Genomic DNA, 14,910 nt, shown 5'->3' on the forward strand with positions numbered 1-14,910 from the left:
CAGTCACAAAAACACCCATCAACCATTACCCTTTGCTTCCTGCCTCTGAGACAATTTTGGATCCAACTCGCCACTTTACCCTGGATCCCATGGGCTTTTACTTTTTTGACCAGTCTGCCATGTGGGACCTTATCAAAAGCCTTAAAATCCATATACAACACATCAAACACACTACCCTCATCGACCCTCCTTGTTACCTCTTCATAAAATTCAATCAAGTTAGTTGGACACGATCTTCCTTTAACACACCCATGCTGACTGTCCTTCATTAATCCGTGTCTTTCTAAATCAAGACTTCTACTGTCCCTGAGGATTTTCTCCAATTATTTTCTCACCACTGAGGTTAGGCTGAAGGGTCTGTAATTACTCTGTCTATTCCTTTCTCCCTTTTTAAATAAAGGGTTTCATGGTGTGTCTAATGGTGTCTCTCACGTTGGTGTATTCTCTGTCATAACTTGTATGATTAGTGTAATCTCCACCTAAACCTCTGCCCCACCCTGTAACTGCCTCTATCTCTCTCCCCCACTCCCTTTTCCCAGCCGTGGTTTGTTTCCTGGCCTCATTATTGGGCTACTTGGCCCCACTGTCAGATGCTTCAGGCTCGTGTAATGTAGTTTGCTGATGATACAAAGATAGCAAATTGTGAGGAGGTCACAAAAAAATCTGCAAAGGGATATAGATAGGCTAAGTGAGTGGGCAAAAATTTGGCAGTATAATGTGGGAAAGTATGAGGTTATCCATTTTGGCAGGAAAAATAAAAAAGCAGATTATTATTTAAATGGCGAGAAACTACAAAATGCTGCAGTTCAGAGGGACCTGGGCGTCCTTGTGCATGAAACACACAAAGTTAGTATGCAGGTACAGCAAGTAATTAGGAAGGCAAGGGGGATAGAGTATTAAAACAGAGATGTCCTGCTACAACTGTACAGGGTATTGGTGAGATCACACCTAGAGTGCTGCATACTGTTTTGGTCTCCGTATTAAGGAAGGATATACTTACATTGGAACTGTTCAGAGAAGGTTCACTCGGTTGATTATGGAGATGAGGGGGCTGACTTATGAGGTTAGGTTGGGCCTATACACATTGGAGTTCAGAAGAATGAGTGGTGATCTTATTGAAACATGTAAGATACTGAGGGGGCTCGACAAGGTGAATGCAGAAAGGATATTTCCACTCGTGGGGGAATCCAGAACTAGGGGGCACAGTTTAAGAATAAGGAGTCGCCCATTTAGAACTGAGAAGAGGAGGAATGTCTTTGAGGGTTGTAAATCTGTGGAATTCTCTGCCCAGAGAGCTGTGGAGGCTGGGTCATTGAATATATTTAAGGTGGAGCTGGACAGATTTCTGATCGATAAGGGAGTGAAGAGTTATGGGGAGCGGGCAGGGAAGTAGAGCTGAGCCCGAGATCAGATCAGCCATGATCTTATTAAATGGCGGAGCAAGCTCGAGAGGCCTAATGGCCTACTCCTGCTCCAAATTCTTATGTTTAAAATGGGTCCATTTCTGCACTAACTCAAACTTCTAAGAAGTTAAGAAATAGGAGCAGGAGTAGGCCGTTCGAGCCTGCTCCGCCATTTAACAAGATCATGACCGACCTTCTACCTCAATTCCACATTCCTGTCCTATCCCCATATCCCTTGATTTCCTTAGTGTCCAAGAATCATCGATCTCTATCTTGAATATACTGAACGACTGAGCATCCACAGCCCTCTGGGGTAGATAATTCCAAAGATTCACAACCCTCTTGAAGAAATTTCTCATCAGCTCAATCCTAAATGGTCGACCCCTTAGCCTGAGATTATGATCGCTAGTTCTACACTCCAGAGGACATAACCTTTCAGCATCTACCTATCAATCCCTCTCAGAATGTTATACATTTCAATGAGATCACCCCTTGTTTTTCTAAACATTAGAGAATATCGTCCCATTCCATTCAATCTCTCCTCGTAGGTCAACTCTCTTATCACAGGAGTCAATCTAGTGAGCCTTCATTGCAAGTATATCCTTCCTTGGATAAGGAGACCAAAACTGTGCACAATACTCCAGTTGTGGTCTCACCAAACCCCTATATAATTGCAGCAAGACTTCCTTACTCCAACTCCCTTGCAATAAAGGCCAACATACCATTAGCCTTCCTAATTGCTTGCTTTGCCTACATGTTAACTTTCTGTGATTTATGTACAATGACACCCAAATCCCTCTGCTTACCAACATATGCTAGTCACTCTCTCCTTTTTAAAAAATGTAGATACTGTTTATCTATTCTTCCTACCAAAGTGGATAATTTCACATTTCTCCACATTATACTCCATCTGCTACCTTCTTGCCCACTTGCATAACCTGTTTATATCCCTTTGCAGGCTCGTTTGTGTACCTTCTCGCAGCTTACTTTCCCACCTAGCTTTGTATCGTCAGCAAACTTAGATACATTACACTCGGTGCCCTCACCTAAGTAATAGAAATTGTAAATAGCTGAGGCCCAAACACTGATCCTTTCGGCACTCTACTAGTTACAGCCTTCCAACCCGAAAATGACACGTTTATTGCGACTATTTTCTGTCCTGTAACTAATCCTCAATCCATGCTAGTATATTACCCCCAATCCTATGAGCCCTAATCTTGTGTAACAACTTCTTGTGTGGCACCTTTATAGAATGCCTTTTGAAAATCCAAAAATGCTACATCTACTGGTTCCCCCTTATCTACTCTGCTAGTTATTACCTCAAAAAACCTCTAAATTTGTCGGAACACTATATTCCTTTCATAAAACGATGTTGACTTTGCCAAATCATATGATTTTCTAAGTGCTGTGTTACCACATCCCTATGATAGATTCTAGTATTTTCCCAACTACTGATGTCAGGTTAACTGGCTTATAGTTCCCTGTTTTCTCTCTCCCTCCTTTGTTGAAAAGCAGGGTTACGTTTGCTACCATGGGGATTGTTCCAGAATCTAGGGAATTTTGGACGATCAAAACCAATGCATCCAATATCTCTGCAGCCACCACTTTTAGAACCGTCTGATGTAGGCCATCAGGTCCAGGGGATTTTTCGGCTTATAGTCCCATTAATTTCTCCAATACTTTGCTTTACTAATGTTAATTACCTTAAATTCCTCACTCTTATTAGACCCTTGGTTCCTCATTATTTTTGCCATTAACTGGTTGCTCGCACTCTGTCGATTTGATACTTTATCCAGCCATCGGCTTTTGTTCCCCAAAATAGTGTCTGCAAGGCATAAAGCACTCCGAAATGTTGGATGTTTGATTATTATTTGGTGCACTAGTATACTGCTTAATTACTAATGCAGTTTTTGCAATAAGTAATAGTTGGCATTCCAGTTAATCTGTTTTTGTTGGTGATTGGAGAAATGTTAACCAGGAGAACTTTGCTCTACAAATTTAACCTTGTGGCCTTTAATGTCCACCTGAACCACCCGAACTGGCAGACAGCCGAGATATAGGGCCCAAGTTTCGGGCCGCGCCTAGAACAGTGCAGCCCCGACCTGGACGCCTGTTTTTCGCGCTACAAAGTGCGTCTAAAAAAAACGTACCTATTCTCCGGCTCCCTTTGGAGCTGGGCGCGGCGCAGCACGAGCTGTGGGGGGCGGAGCCAGGTCCCTGCGCTGAAAACAGTGCCGGGACCTCTGCACAGGCATGCTACAGTGGGCGTGCATTTCAGTAGCTCCAGGCGCCCAAAACTGTGTGGGTGGGGCCTGAAGCACGCAGCCCCTAGCCCTGGCCGAATGGCCTCACTGGGGCTGCGTGGATAAGGCTTCTCCCACGCCCAGTTTATGCTTCCGACCGGGACTTGACTCCCGCTACCGGCTCCCTGCTCCCGACCTCCTCCTCCTGCCCCCACTCCCCTCCGCCCCCCCTCCCACTACCGACCTCCGCTCTTCCCGAACCCCCCGGACCCGCCACCACCTGCCTGTCAATCCGGTAAATCTAAGCCCGAGGTCTTGGGCTGGGCAGGGCCCGTTCAGCCTCCTTCTCTCTCTCTCTCTCTCTCTCTCTCTCTCTCTCTCTCTCCTCCCTTCTCTTCCCCCCCCCCCACCCCTCCCCTTCTCTACTCTTCTCCCCCACCCCAGACACCGCCCCACCTCAACCCACGCCCCACCTCAACCCACGCCCCACCTCAACCCACGCCCCTCCTCAACCCACGCCCCTCCTCAACCCACGCCCCTCCTCAACCCACGCCCCTCCTCAACCCACGCCCCTCCTCAACCCACGCCCCTCCTCAACCCACGCCCCTCCTCAACCCACGCCCCTCCTCCACCCACGCCCCTCCTCCACCCACGCCCCTCCTCCACCCACGCCCCTCCTCCACCCACGCCCCTCCTCAACCCACGCCCCTCCTCAACCCACGCCCCTCCTCAACCCACGCCCCTCCTCAACCCACGCCCCTCCTCAACCCACGCCCCTCCTCAACCCACGCCCCTCCTCAACCCACGCCCCTCCTCAACCCACGCCCCTCCTCAACCCACGCCCCTCCTCAACCCACGCCCCTCCTCAACCCACGCCCCTCCTCAGCCCACGCCCCTCCTCAGCCCACGCCCCTCCTCAGCCCACGCCCCTCCGCAGCCCACGCCCCTCCTCAACCCACGCCCCTCCTCAACCCACGCCCCTCCTCAACCCACGCCCCTCCTCCACCCACGCCCCTCCTCCACCCACGCCCCTCCTCCACCCACGCCCCTCCTCCACCCACGCCCCTCCTCCACCCACGCCCCTCCTCCACCCACGCCCCTCCTCCACCCACGCCCCTCCTCCACCCACGCCCCTCCTCCACCCACGCCCCTCCTCCACCCACGCCCCTCCTCCACCCACGCCCCTCCTCCACCCACGCCCCTCCTCCACCCACGCCCCTCCTCCACCCACGCCCCTCCTCCACCCACGCCCCTCCTCCACCCACGCCCCTCCTCCACCCACGCCCCTCCTCCACCCACGCCCCTCCTCCACCCACGCCCCTCCTCCACCCACGCCCCTCCTCCACCCACGCCCCTCCTCCACCCACGCCCCTCCTCCACCCACGCCCCTCCTCCACCCACGCCCCTCCTCCACCCACGCCCCTCCTCCACCCACGCCCCTCCTCCACCCACGCCCCTCCTCCACCCACGCCCCTCCTCCACCCACGCCCCTCCTCCACCCACGCCCCACCTCCACCCACGCCCCTCCTCCACCCACGCCCCTCCTCCACCCACGCCCCTCCTCAACCACGCCCCTCCTCAACCCACGCCCCTCCTCAACCCACGCCCCTCCTCAACCCACGCCCCTCCTCCACCCACGCCCCTCCTCCACCCACGCCCCTCCTCCACCCACGCCCCTCCTCCACCCACGCCCCTCCTCCACCCACGCCCCTCCTCAACCCACGCCCCTCCTCAGCCCACGCCCCTCCTCAGCCCACGCCCCTCCTCAGCCCACGCCCCTCCTCAGCCCACGCCCCTCCTCAGCCCACGCCCCTCCTCAGCCCACGCCCCTCCTCAGCCCCACGCCCCTCCTCAGCCCACGCCCCTCCGCCGCCCACGCCCCTCCGCCGCCCACGCCCCTCCTCCGCCCACGCCCCTCCTCCACCCACGCCCCTCCTCCACCCACGCCCCTCCTCCACCCACGCCCCTCCTCCCACCCACGCCCCTCCTCCACCCACGCCCCTCCGCCACCCACGCCCCTCCGCCACCCACGCCCCTCCGCCACCCACGCCCCTCCTCCACCCACGCCCCTCCTCCACCCACGCCCCTCCTCCACCCACGCCCCTCCTCCACCCACGCCCCTCCTCCACCCACGCCCCTCCTCCACCCACGCCCCTCCTCCACCCACGCCCCTCCTCCACCCACGCCCCTCCTCCACCCACGCCCCTCCCTCCACCCACGCCCCTCCTCCACCCACGCCCCTCCTCCACCCACGCCCCTCCTCCACCCACGCCCCTCCTCCACCCACGCCCCTCCTCCACCCACGCCCCTCCTCCACCCACGCCCCTCCTCCACCCACGCCCCTCCTCCACCCACGCCCCTCCTCCACCCACGCCCCTCCTCCACCCACGCCCCTCCTCCACCCACGCCCATCCTCCACCCACGCCCCTCCTCCACCCACGCCCCTCCTCCACCCACGCCCCTCCTCCACCCACGCCCCTCCTCCACCCACGCCCCTCCTCCACCCACGCCCCTCCTCCACCCACGCCCCTCCTCCACCCACGCCCCTCCTCCACCCACGCCCCTCCTCCCACCCACGCCCCTCCTCCACCCACGCCCCTCCTCCACCCACGCCCTCCTCCACCCACGCCCCTCCTCCACCCACGCCCCTCCTCCACCCACGCCCCTCCTCCACCACGCCCTCCTCCACCCACGCCCCTCCTCCACCCACGCCCCTCCTCCACCCACGCCCCTCCTCCACCCACGCCCCTCCTCCACCCACGCCCCTCCTCCACCCACGCCCCTCCTCCACCCACGCCCCTCCTCCACCCACGCCCCTCCTCCACCCACGCCCCTCCTCCACCCACGCCCCTCCTCCACCCACGCCCCTCCTCCACCCACGCCCCTCCTCCACCCACGCCCCTCCTCCACCCACGCCCCTCCTCCACCCACGCCCCTCCTCCACCCACGCCCCTCCTCCACCCACGCCCCTCCTCCACCCACGCCCCTCCTCCACCCACGCCCCTCCTCCACCCACGCCCCTCCTCCACCCACGCCCCTCCTCCACCCACGCCCCTCCTCCACCCACGCCCCTCCTCCACCCACGCCCCTCCTCCACCCACGCCCCTCCTCCACCCACGCCCCTCCTCCACCCACGCCCCTCCTCCACCCACGCCCCTCCTCCACCCACGCCCCTCCTCCACCCACGCCCCTCCTCCACCCAGGCCCCTCCTCCACCCAGGCCCCTCCTCCACCCAGGCCCCTCCTCCACCCAGGCCCCTCCTCCACCCAGGCCCCTCCTCCACCCAGGCCCCTCCTCCACCCAGGCCCCTCCTCCACCCAGGCCCCTCCTCCACCCAGGCCCCTCCTCCACCCAGGCCCCTCCTCCACCCAGGCCCCTCCTCCACCCAGGCCCCTCCTCCACCCAAGCCCCTCCTCCACCCAGCCCCCTCCTCCACCCACGCCCCCTCCTCCACCCACGCCCCCTCCTCCACCCACGCCCCCTCCTCCACCCACGCCCCCACCTCCACCCACGCCCCCACCTCCACCCACGCCCCCACCTCCACCCACGCCCCCACCTCCACCCACGCCCCCTCCTCCACCCACGCCCCCTCCTCCACCCACGCCCCCTCCTCCACCCACGCCCCCTCCTCCACCCACGCCCCCACCTCCACCCACGCCCCTCAGAAACACAGAGACACACACACACACACACAGACACGGGGCGGGTGGTCTGCGTCCCAGCATGCTATAAGAAGACTCCTGGTGCTGCAGCCGGTAAGTAGAAAATGTTTTGTTTTATTGATTTTTTACATTTTTTATTTATTTATTTATTTTTTGATTGATTTATTGATGTATTGATCATTTATTATTGATGGCTCTTTATTTGTAAAACTGAAATGTTTAATGTTTGTAAACTTCCCTTTAAACCCCGCCCTTTCCCTACGCCTGATTTGTAATCTACGCCTGATTTTCTAAGTGTAGACAAGGTTTTTCTGAGCGTACAAAAATCTACACTTACTCCATTCTAAGTTAGTTTGGTGTATGTTTTCACTGCCTAAACTTTCAAAACGGGCATAAGTGGCCGGACACACCCCCTTTTTGGAAAAAAAATCTCTTCCAAACTGAAACTGTTCTAACTGACTAGAACTGGAGCAAACTAAATGCTGAGAATTGCAATTTCTAAGATACTCCATTCTAAACCAGTTGCTCCAAAAAAACAGGAACAACTCAGGCCGAAACTTGGCCCCTTAATAACTCGCCCAAAGGCAACAATGCAACACTCCCTCAGCACTGCACTGCACAGCACAAGAGTGTTGGTCTAGGTTGTGATATAAAATCCTAGAAATTATGGTGAGAGGACCAAGCCAGGTCGATACCCTTGATCACTGGGGATTTTTCTGTTGTGTTTGATGATGATTGCTGCGTGTAGCTTCATTTTGTCAGGTGTTTTCTGATTCCCTCTGATTCCATTTTATTTCTGTTTCTCTGTGACTAAAGAACCAAGACTTCTTATTGCATATGCCAGTGGCTAATAATGGAGCACCCCAGGACTCGATAGGTGGAAGACTGGCTGTCGGAGTACAGTCTGCACCCGGGACAGACGTAAACACCCCCGCACCTTCAGAAATAGCTTGCAACTGTGAGGCTTGCAATGAGCGCAGGTAAGTGACTCTTTGTTACTGTTTATATGAGAAAAGATGTCTACTCTCCCACCTAGACAGTCAAAAGAATCTGCTCGCACTCTGTCAGGGCTCACACTTGGAGCAAGACACTGAAAGGCACGTGCAGAATCGTATCCTTGCAAGCAGTTAATGACTTCAGAACAGGATGGTGGGGAAAAATAAGAAATTTCTTCGGAAAGGTCTTTTGATGCAATACAACACTCCTAAATAAAGATGGTGTATGTTGCCACACTTGTAGAAACCACCAAGTTATTTGAGTTCTGTTCTGTTGTCCACAATTTTGGTCTCCTTATCTAAGGAAGGATATACTTACATAAGAACATAAGAAATAGGAGCAGGAGTAGGCCATATGGCCCCTCAAGCCTGCTCCGCCATTTAATACGATCATGGTTGATTCGATCATGGACTCGGGTCTACTTCCCTGCCCACTCCCCATAACCCCTTATCAGTTAAGAAACTGTCTATCTCTGTCTTTCTTCCTCACTGGAATATATTTTTATTGAGAGTTACGAAATATCTCCTTAACTGTACGCCACTGTTCATCAACTTTCATCTATTTTCCCAGTCCACTTTATCCAACTCTGCCCTCATATCTTTGTAGTCTCCTTTATTAGTACGCTGGTTTGAGATCCAACTTTCTCACCCTCCATCTGAATTTGAAATTCAACCATGTTATGATCACTCATTCCAAGGGGACCCTTTATTAGGAGATTGTTTATTAATCCTATCTCATTGCACAGGACCAAATCTAAGATAGCCTGCCCCCTGGTTGGTTCCATTACATACTGCTCAAGGAACCCATCGCTTATGCACTCTATGAACTCTTCCTCAAGGCTACTTAGACCAATTTGATTTGTCCAATCAATATGGAGGTTAAAATCACCCAAGATTATTACTGTTCCCTTTTTACAAGCCCTCACTATTTCCTGGTTTATACTCCAACCAACAGAGTTGCTACTGTTAGGGGGCCTATAGACTACACCCACCAGTGATTTTTTTCCCCTTATTATTCCTTATCTCCATCCAAACTGTTTCTTCATCATCATCTTCATCATCATCATCATCATCATCATAGGCAGTCCCTTGGAATCGAGGAAGACTTGCTTCCACTCCTGAAGTGAGTTCTTTGGTGGCTGAACAGTCCAATATGAGAGCCACAGACTCTGTCAACATCCTGATCATTTGAGCCAATATAGTTTCTCACTATTGCTGTAATTCCATCCTTTAACAATAGAGCTACCCCACCTCCTTTTCCTTTCTGTCTGTCCTTCCGAATTGTCAAGTACTCCTGAATATTTAGTTCCCAGTCTTGGTCACCTTGCAATCACGTCTCTGTTATGGCTACCAGATCATAGCCATTTGTAACTATTTGTGCCAAAAACTCATCTAATTTGTCATGAATGCTGCATGCATTCAGATAAAGAGCTTTTAAATGTGTTTTCTTACCATTTTCTCCTGCTATGGCCCCAGTTTTTGATACTCATGTTTATAGATTGTCTCTTAGATTTACTAGAATGATTGATTCCTGGGATGAGAGGGTTGTCCTTTCAGGAAAGGTTGAGAAGATTAGGCCTGTACACTCAAATTTAGAAGAATGTGAGGTGATCTTATTGAAATATGCAAGATTCTGAGGGGGATTGACAGGGTAGATGCTGAAAGATTGTTTCCCCTGGCCGGGGAGTCTAGAAGTAGGGGCATAGTCTCAGGATAAGGGGTCGGCCTTATTGGAATTCTCTACCCCAAAGGGCTGTGGATGCTGAATCGTTGAATATATTGAAGGCTGAGATATAGATTTTTGGACTTTAGTGGAATCAAGGGATATGGGGATTGGATGGAAAAGTGGAGTTGAGGTCGAGGATCAGCCATGGTCTTATTGAATGGCAGAGCAGGCTCGAGTAGCCGTATGGCCTACTCCTGCTCGTAATGCTTCTGCTCTTGAGCAGTTTTCTTTGATCTGAAATCGTAAAACAAATCTGATTTATATTCCAATCCAATGTAGTGTTGGACGTAGGTTAGATCTCATCTATTATCACTTTCAATTATTCAGTACTGCATTTCCCCCTCATCCCACGGAACCCAATCAGTAGCCAATGAATCCATTGTGACTACGGTCAGAGATGTACGTATCTCCTTCAGTACCCTAAAGTATATGCTGTCTCTCCCCCAGAGAATTTGTTCGTCTTCAGTCCTTTTATTGAGTACCTACTCCAGACTGAGTTTTAAAAATCCTTTAGGATATGCAGTGCACTACGATAATCAGTATTTTTCAACCCATTGAATAGTTGTACTGTACAAAATAATCATTGAATAATTTACTGCTTTCCCATCATTTTCAGTTTCTCTGCTGCTTTTATCCTTCAGATGTTTAACTTCCCCATAACCAATCCTTTATAATTATAGTGATAAAATGTTTTTTACTATGCTTAACATCTTTGTCTGTGTTTCCCTCCAGTGCCCTGTTGCAACTCAATTACCATTTTTAGCCTGCTGTAATTTCAATAATCCTTCATTTTATTTTCTTGTCTGCATTGTATATGTTTTTCTTATTTCCATTTTGATTTCCCCCCCTCCCCCTCTCCATTTTGGATACGGCTTGCTTATCCAGCTTATTTTTCTTTATACTTGTCTTGCAAAATTAATAATTTTAAAGCTTTCTAATTTCTCCTGAACCAATCTATCTTTCCGTGTTGAATACCATTTTGTTTGGACCTTATTCCATTTGAAATTTGCTTGCATGCAATAATATATTTCTTCCTTGGCCCTCGCTACTGTTGTTTGCCATATTATCTACGATTTGATCGTATTGGTCACTTGTCACAAGACTTCTGGTACTTTTATATATGGTGGAGGACATGCTGATAACTTGTCCGAACCAGACCTAGATGCAAGTTGAGTCCAGTGGCAAGAGTGCCTATCGAACAAACTGCTCTGTCCTGGATGGCCAGATCTCCTCTTAACCTTGTTTGCTCGAATGAAAGGAGCCCCAGTTTCTCTAGTCTCTCCACATAACTATAAAGCGCCCCATCCCATTTACGGATGAAGTGAAACTCTTCTGCCCCCGCGCCATGGCCTTGCTATCCTTCCTAAAGTAAGGTGCACAAACCAGGACACGGTATTCCAACTGCGTCCTATCTGGCAGAGCTGAAGTATATAAATGTCGGCCTGTTGATCCCTGCCCTGAACTGTCACATTTATCTCACTGATCCCTCCTGCACACAGCTTGTGTAATTGAGGCCTGGAAGCCCACTCTCCAAGTATGCATTAAGGTAGATTGCAGCCCTACCCAACCTTGTCTGTCTAGGCTGCAGTATTGGGCCATTTGCCTTTTTGTAGTGAAATGTTGAACAGTTGATCCATCATTTATGCAATAATAGAAGGGAAGGGAAGTATTTGTCAGGTAGAGACGGCTGGTTCCGAAGTTTTCTGTATTCTATAGTACTTTGTGTAGACGTGGTTATGCAAGGCGTTGAATCATCAATGTAGCTCTGCATGTTTAGAGGTTCTTGTGCTATTGTGCATTGGGAAGAGGGGTTCCCAGACCAACCAAAGGAGGGAGTAGAGGTCATGAGCGAAGATGTGGACTGGATTTATGGAAGGGGTGGTGAGGGAACATTGAGCCCAAGTTTCGAGCCGCGCCTAGAACGGCGCAATCCCGACCTGGACGGCCGTTTTTCGAGCCACAAAGTGCGCCTAAAAAAACCCTCCGTATTCTCCACCTCCCTGCAGGTCCTCTGGCCCTTGGCGCAGCGCAGCAGGAGCTGTAGGGGGCGGAGCCAGGTCCCTGCGCTGAAAACAGTGCCGGGACCTCTGCACATGCGCGCTACAGTGGGCACGCAAGTGCAGTAGCTCCAGGCGCCCGAAACTGTGTGGGAGGGGCCCGACGCACGCAGCCCCTAGCCCTGGCTGAATGGCCTCACTGGGGCTGCGTGAATAAAGCTCCTCCCACGGCCAGCTCCTGCTTCCTCCCGGACCGGCCCGACACCCGCTCTCTCTCTCGCTCTCTTTCCCCCCCCCCCCCCCCCCCCCCCCCCCCCCCGCGACACCCACTCCCCCCCGGACCGAGCCCGACACCCGCTCCCTCCTCCTCCTCATCCTTCCTCCCCACCCCCCCCCCCAGTCTCCGGACTGGATCCGACCTGACCTCCCTCCCCCCGACCCGAACCTCCCTCCTTCCCACCACCCCCCTGACCCGACCCAACGCCACCTACCTGTAAATCTGGTGCTGGGGACGGGCCCTGCCGGAAGTCTCGGGCCCTGCCCGTTCAGCCTCCCTCCCCCTTCTCTTTCCCCCCCCCCCCAATCTCCTTTTCTCCCCCCCCCAATCTCCCTTCTCCCCCCCCCCCAATCTCCCTTCTCCCCCCCCCCCATCTCCTTCCCCCCCCCCCCCAATCTCCTTCCCCCCCCCCAATCTCCTTCCCCCCCCCCAATCTCCTTCCCCCCCCCCCAATCTCCTTCCCCCCCCCCAATCTCCTCCCCCCCCCAATCTCCTCCCCCCCCCAATCTCCTCCCCCCCCCCAATCTCCTCCCCCCCTCCCAATCTCCTCCCCCCTGCCCCAATCTCCTCCCCCCTGCCCCAATCTCCTCCCCCCTGCCCCAATCTCCTCTCCCCCCCCCAATCTCCTCTCCCCCCCCCAATCTCCTCTCCCCCCCCCAATCTCCTTTCCCCCCCCCAATCTCCTTTCCCCCCCCAATCTCCTTTCCCCCCCCAATCTCCTTTCCCCCCCCCAATCTCCTTTCCCCCCCCCAATCTCCTTTCCCCCCCCCAATCTCCTTTCCCCCCCCCAATCTCCTTTCCCCCCCCCAATCTCCTTTCCCCCCCCCAATCTCCTTTCCCCCCCCCAATCTCCTTTCCCCCCCCCAATCTCCTTTCCCCCCCCCAATCTCCTTTCCCCCCCCCAATCTCCTTTCCCCCCCCCAATCTCCTTTCCCCCCCCAATCTCCTTTCCCCCCCCCAATCTCCTTTCCCCCCCCCAATCTCCTTTCCCCCCCCCAATCTCCTTTCCCCCCCCCAATCTCCTTTCCCCCCCCAATCTCCTTTCCCCCCCCCATCTCCTTTCCCCCCCCCAATCTCCTTTCCCCCCCCCCCCAATCTCCTTTCCCCCCCCCAATCTCCTTTCCCCCCCCCAATCTCCTTTCCCCCCCCCAATCTCCTTTCCCTCCCCCCAATCTCCTTTCCCCCCCCCAATCTCCTTTCCCCCCCCCAATCTCCTTTCCCCCCCCCAATCTCCTTTCCCCCCCCCAATCTCCTTTCCCCCCCCCAATCTCCTTTCCCCCCCCCAATCTCCTTTCCCCCCCCAATCTCCTTTCCCCCCCCAATCTCCTTTCCCCCCCCAATCTCCTTTCCCCCCCCAATCTCCTTTCCCCCCCCAATCTCCTTTCCCCCCCCAATCTCCTTTCCCCCCCCAATCTCCTTTCCCCCCCCCCAATCTCCTTTCCCCCCCCCCAATCTCCTTTCCCCCCCCCCAATCTCCTTTCCCCCCCCCCAATCTCCTTTCCCCCCCCAATCTCCTTCCCCCCCCCCAATCTCCTTCCCCCCCCCCCAATCTCCTTTTCCCCCCCCCAATCTCCTTTTCCCCCCCCCAATCTCCTTTACCCCCCCCCAATCTCCTTTGCCCCCCTCCGTCTCCTTTGCCCCCCTCCGTCTCCTTTGCCCCCCTCCGTCTCCTTTGCCCCCCTCCGTCTCCTTTGCCCCCCTCCGTCTCCTTTGCCCCCCTCCGTCTCCTTTGCCCCCCTCCGTCTCCTTTGCCCCCCTCCGTCTCCTTTGCCCCCCTCCGTCTCCTTTGCCCCCCTCCGTCTCCTTTGCCCCCCTCCGTCTCCTTTGGCCCCCTCCGTCTCCTTTGGCCCCCTCCGTCTCCTTTGCCCCCCCCCCCCCGTCTCCTTTGCCCCCCCCCCCCCCCGTCTCCTTTGCCCCCCCCCCCCCCGTCTCCTTTGCCCCCCCCATCTCCTTTCTTCCCCCCCCCCCTCCCCCCCTCTCTCCCTCTGTTCCTCCCCCTCTCTCCCTCTGCTCCCCCCCCTCCTCCCCCTGTCAGAAACACAGACACTGACAGATAGAGAATGAGAGACACACACAGACAGACAGACAGAGAGATAGAGACACTGACAGAGACACACTGGGGGGCTGGGGGCATCCCAGCACGCTGTTGGAGGGCTCCCGGTGCTGCAGTCGGTAAGTAGAAAATGTTTCATTTATTGATTAAAAAAAAAAATTATTTCTTATTAATTTTTTTTGCTTGATTTATTGGTTGATTTATTGATGTATTTATCATTTATTATTGATGATGGCTCTTTATTTGTAAAACTGAAGTGTTTAATGTTTGTAAACTTCCCTTTAAACACCCCCCCCCTCCCCCCCCAACCATTCCCTACGCCTGATTTGTAACCTACGCCTGATTTTCTAAAGTGTAGACAAGGTTTTTTCGAGCGTACAAAAATCTTCACTTACTCCATTCTAATTTAGTTTGGAGTAAGTTTTCACTGACGAAACTTTGAAATCAGGCGTAAGTGGCCGGACACGCCCCCTTTTGAAAAAAAATTCTGTTCCAAAGTGAAACTGTTCTAACTGACTAGAACTAGAGCAAACTAAATGACGAGAATTCCGAT

The 14,910-nt window shown here is 53.9% G+C and overlaps 1 protein-coding gene across 1 annotated transcript in view; it reads left to right on the top strand.

Moving 5' to 3' along the window:
- Window positions 1-14,910, top strand: part of fam193a (family with sequence similarity 193 member A) — a 292,373-nt gene that overhangs the window by 176,696 nt on the left and 100,767 nt on the right. Inside the window, exon 4 of the mRNA XM_070877089.1 lies at window positions 8,126-8,289. Within this exon, the coding sequence (XP_070733190.1) occupies window positions 8,126-8,289 (164 nt within the window). The remainder of the gene's footprint in view (window positions 1-8,125; window positions 8,290-14,910) is intronic.

The sequence above is a fragment of the Pristiophorus japonicus genome, chromosome 1 (genome assembly GCF_044704955.1).
Source record: "Pristiophorus japonicus isolate sPriJap1 chromosome 1, sPriJap1.hap1, whole genome shotgun sequence".
NCBI lineage: Eukaryota > Metazoa > Chordata > Chondrichthyes > Pristiophoridae > Pristiophorus > Pristiophorus japonicus.